Below are 4,282 nucleotides of genomic sequence, written 5' to 3'. Positions count from 1 at the left end.
GCTGGATCCTGAGCCTGGACCGGTGCCTCAGCAAGGGGCTGCAGGTGACTGCCGGAGTGCTCCCCACGCCGGGGTCCTGCCAGCACCCCAGCTCGCCCCCCTGCCGCCGACAGTGCTGGCTTGGCAGAGGAAGGTGCAGCCCAGCATCCCTTCCCTGCGTCAGTTTGTCCTGCTGAGCACCCACCATCACCCACCTCGCCCGCCTGGGGCCGAGCGGGTGCTGGGGGCAGGATCCGGGGGCCAGAGGGGCCGGAGGGGAGCATTCATCAAATGGGCTGCCAGGTCTTGTCAATGGTCTGAATGTGCTCCTTGGCCTTCATGCGGAGCGAGGCGATGCTGGAGCTCCTCTGGTCCACCTCCTCCAGCGGGTACTTGTCCACAAAGGGGGTGCCGCACTGGTAGGGCGCAGGGGCCAGGGGCTGCATGCCCTGCGCCATCGGCGGGGGGGTGTTGAGGAAGGAGTGCCCGCCGTAGGGGGGCTGCAGGGCTTGGGGGGCTCCCATGAAGCCGGGGATGCTGTGGACCGTGGTGGCACTGGAGATGGGGGACGTCAGCCATGGGTCGAGCGGGAGGGAGTTGCTCATGGGCCCCACGTTGGGAGTCATGGGGGGCCGGTTGAAGGAGAGCACGGGGGTGTCGTGGAGCTTCATGGAGCTGGCCTCCATCTTCTCCTGCCGCCTCCACTTGGCTCGTCGGTTCTGGAACCAGACCTGCGAGGTGAGAGCCAGGGTGAGCCTCACCGTGCCCAGCCGGTCCCTCACAGTGTGCGCCATGTGCTGCACTCCATGCGGGGCACCCCAGGTGAGGTGTCACATAGGGGGTATCCCACCCCACGTGGTGTGCCCTGTGTGTCGGGTCTCATGCGGGGTGACCCACAGGGCTCCAGCATAGAACAGTTTGGGTTGAAGGGACCTTCACAGCTCACCTAGTCCAACCCCCTACTATGAGCAGGGACGTCTTCACCCAGATCAGGTTGCTCAGATATTGGTGGACACTGGGCTATACTGGTGCAAACTTTGTGTCCAAAGGAGAGCAACGGAGCTGGTGAGGGGTCTGGAGCACAAGTGTGATGGGAGCGGCTGAGGGAGCTGGGGGTTCAGCTGGAGAACAGGAGCTGAGGGGGGACCTTCTGATCTCTGACCTGCCTGAAAGGAGCTTGGAGCCAGGGGGGGTCGGGCTCTGCTCCCCAGGAACAAGCGCCAGGACCAGAGGAAACGGCCTCAGGTTTTGCCAGGGGAGGTTGAGGTTGGATCTGGGGAACAATTTCTTCCCCAAAGGGCTGTGGGGCATTGGAACAGGCTGCCCAGGGCAGTGCTGGAGTCACCATCCCTGGAGGGGTTGGACAGACGGACATGAGGTTCTCAGGACATGCGGCAGTGCCAGGGGTGGAGGAACAGTTGGACTCGATGATCTTTAAGATCTTTTGTAACTGAAATGATTCTATGATTCTGTGATATTGGTCATTGCTCAGAGAGCTCGTCAGAGCTGTCCCTGTGGTCTGGACCCTCTCAGGAAAAGGCTGCGTTGCTTTGGACCAGGGCTGAGGCCTGGGAAACTCAGTTCATTTGTAAGGGGATTACTGCCCTGCTTCACAATGGCTTTCTCTCTTCTCCAGCTCCCTGAGCCTTTCTCTTGCTCCGGTCTCACTCTGTCAGTCCCAGGGCTGGTGGATCACAGACCGTTGGGACCTCATGCTCTGCCCCAGGCTGCACCTTCCCTCGGCAGAGCGTCCTCCTGCAGAACAGGGAGCGAAACCTCTCCAGCCCTGCTGCCCCTCTGCGATTGCTCTGTTCCAACAAGCCTAAAAAACCCCAAATTTGTGAGGATCTTCTGCTTTCCTGGCCCTAAAGGCCTGGAAGTGGTCAGGAGCAGCTGAGGTTTGGCTGCTTTCCTGCGGGATCCTGTGGAGGGACGGAAGCAGCCGCCACCAGAAGGGGAAAAAAAAAATCTCCAAAAAGCATCTCCCTGCCCAAACGGAGCCTCTGGGTTGTGGGCTGAACCGAGACCTCATGGGGAAACAAGGCTCAGCCACTAAATCCCCTCTCTGGTTTTGGGAGGAGCAGCCTGCTCTGCAGAGATGTCACTCCCGCCTCGAGCAATGGGGAAACTGAGGCACAGAGCGAGGCAGTAGTGGTTGGGAGCAGAGTAAAGCTCTCTAGTGCCAGGGTGGTCCCTCTGCCACCCCCCAGGGGACAGGTCCGGGGTGCTGGGGCTGCCGGGCGCCCTCCCTACCTGCACGCGGACCTCTGGCAGGTTGACCTTCATGGCCAGCTCCTCGCGGCTGTAGACATCGGGGTAGTGGGACTTCTCGAAGGCGCGTTCCAGCTCGTGCAGCTGGTAGGTGGTGAAGGTGGTGCGGTTCCGCCGGTGTTTCTTCTTGGGCTGCTCCTCCTCGGTGGTGGCCGGTGGGGTCCCCTCTCCATCCCCCGGCTTCCGCAGCTCGCCCAGGTCCCCCTCGCACTTATTCAGGAACATGGTGGCATCTGCGAGGGGACCGCGTGGGTTAGCCAGGGAGTGGGGACATCTCCAGGCTGGGGACAGACAGACAAGTGGATGGACGGACGGGAGGATGGAGCAGCCCCAGAAACACATTATGCAAAGGCGTAATCCTCTGTCCTGCCGCGGTGTTACCTTGCGGCCGTGGTGCCCCCGCGGCTGCCCGGGGTTGGTGCCCTGGGGACCCCGCGCTTGGCTCCACAGTGAGATGCGACCAGGCCCGTGCTCAAATTGCACCTGAATCGAGGATTTTTTGAAAGCACCGTCACTGGGAGCTGACCTGACCTGGCTGCCCTGGCGTGGAGGGGACCAAGCCTGGGTCGCTCCCTCCTTCCAGCCCAGCTCCTGTCCCCCCGCCCCGCTTGCCAGTGGCTACGAGTCCCAGTGTCAGGGATTTATCACTTGGTCCCCAAGTGCAGCTGGAGTGACCTGGCACTGTCCCCTGGCTAATAACCCTTTTCCTGCATGCTTATAAGCATTTTCAACCCTTGCAATGTTTCATCTTTAAGCTTTTTATCCCACATCTGAAATCTTCCTGCAGTATTTGTTGGGGATTAAGGGTCTCTTTCTACCACGAGGCTGTAGGCAGACATGGAAATGGGGCAGAAAGACGTAATCCTGGGGCACTTTTGCCGAGGGGAAGGTGCTGCATTGCCCAGACCTGCTGGCAAAAATTCAGCTAATGCCCAAACGGGCATGGGGTGGGGGAAGGAACGCCAGTTCATTCCAGGAGGCAATAAATGGGGGTCCCGGGATGGCGGCATGCAGGGAGTGGGTGTTGGGTGTTGCTCAGGCTGTGCAGGTGTGGGGTGTCTGTGCGTGGGGCATGCGGTGCCTGCAGGTGTAGCCATGGGTCTGCACAGGGACGTGGGACCACCTGCGCTAGCAGGTGTGGGGGGCCAGGGTGCCTGGCAGGGTGCGGGTGGGATGCGTGAAGTGTGTGTGCAGCATGGGTGTGCGCGTGGAGGCAGTTTGTGCCGCCAGCCCACTGCCCAGCGTGCAGCGTCCATGCGCCGTGTGTGCACCGTGCACAATGCGGTGTCTGCACCTGCAGCATGCCAGGTGCAGCGTACGTGTGCAGTGCGTGTGCAGTGCGCGCAGCTCAGTGCAGCACGTGCAATGTGTGCAAGGCGTGCACAATGCGTGGGCACAGCGTGAATCTGTGCACAGTGTCCGTGGGGACGCAGTGCACGCAGTATGTGTGTGCAGCGTCTGCACCGTGCGCACGGTGCCTCTGTGCAGTGGACACAGCGCATGCAGCGGAGGTGCGTGCAGAGCATGCAGCTAACACCGTGCAGTGCAGTGCACACTGTGTGCAGGTGTGTACAGCGGCTATATGTATAGTGTGTGCAGTGTCTATATCTACAGCATGCGCAGCACTCAACAAGTGCAGCATGTGCCCAGTGCCTGTGGGTGCTGTGCCCAGTGTCTCTGCAGCGTGCTGAGAGCACGTGCTCTGGGTGTGCAGGTCTGCAGGCTGTGCAGTGTGTGCAGTGTATGCCCAGGGGAGGTGTGCACAGTCTGTGCAGTGCATGGTGTTTGCAGAGTGTGTTGCAGGCACAGTGTGTGCAGTGCATGCACAGGGCCATGTGCAGCGTGTACCATGCATGTGCAGCGCTGCGTGCACAGCATCAGCATGTGTGGGTTTGGGAGCTGCCGGCCCCCCAAGTCACCCCCTGGCCCCTCCCGGGGTGTCCTGTAGCACCAGGGGCACTGGCTGGCTGTGGGTCCAGCCCCACTGCTGCAGGGGCGCTGAGGTCTTGGGGTGACCCGAGAGGAGCCGTGA

The 4,282-nt window shown here is 61.4% G+C and overlaps 1 protein-coding gene across 1 annotated transcript; it reads right to left on the bottom strand.

The window, feature by feature from the left end:
• Positions 1 to 266: 266 nt before the first annotated feature.
• RAX2 (retina and anterior neural fold homeobox 2) lies at positions 267 to 2,475 on the bottom strand. Its single transcript, XM_065652819.1, has 2 exons — positions 2,233 to 2,475; positions 267 to 710 (listed from the first exon to the last, which is right to left on the bottom strand). The coding sequence occupies exons 1-2, from the start codon at positions 2,473 to 2,475 to the stop codon at positions 267 to 269; spliced, it is 687 nt and encodes a 228-aa protein (XP_065508891.1).
• Positions 2,476 to 4,282: the final 1,807 nt, after the last annotated feature.

Source organism: Caloenas nicobarica, chromosome 27 (genome assembly GCF_036013445.1).
Source record: "Caloenas nicobarica isolate bCalNic1 chromosome 27, bCalNic1.hap1, whole genome shotgun sequence".
In the NCBI taxonomy this organism is placed as follows: Eukaryota; Metazoa; Chordata; class Aves; order Columbiformes; family Columbidae; genus Caloenas; species Caloenas nicobarica.
This window is presented reverse-complemented; position numbering and strand designations above follow the sequence as displayed.

Excerpts from the sequence above, each read along its gene's own strand:
- RAX2 (XM_065652819.1), bottom strand. The coding sequence starts at position 2,475 with ATGTTCCTGAATAAGTGCGAGGGGGACCTGGGCGAGCTGCGGAAGCCG. Across the intron at positions 711-2,232 it reads TGCCAGAGGTCCGCGTGCAG|GTCTGGTTCCAGAACCGACG; the intron begins GTAGGGAGGGCG and ends CTCACCTCGCAG.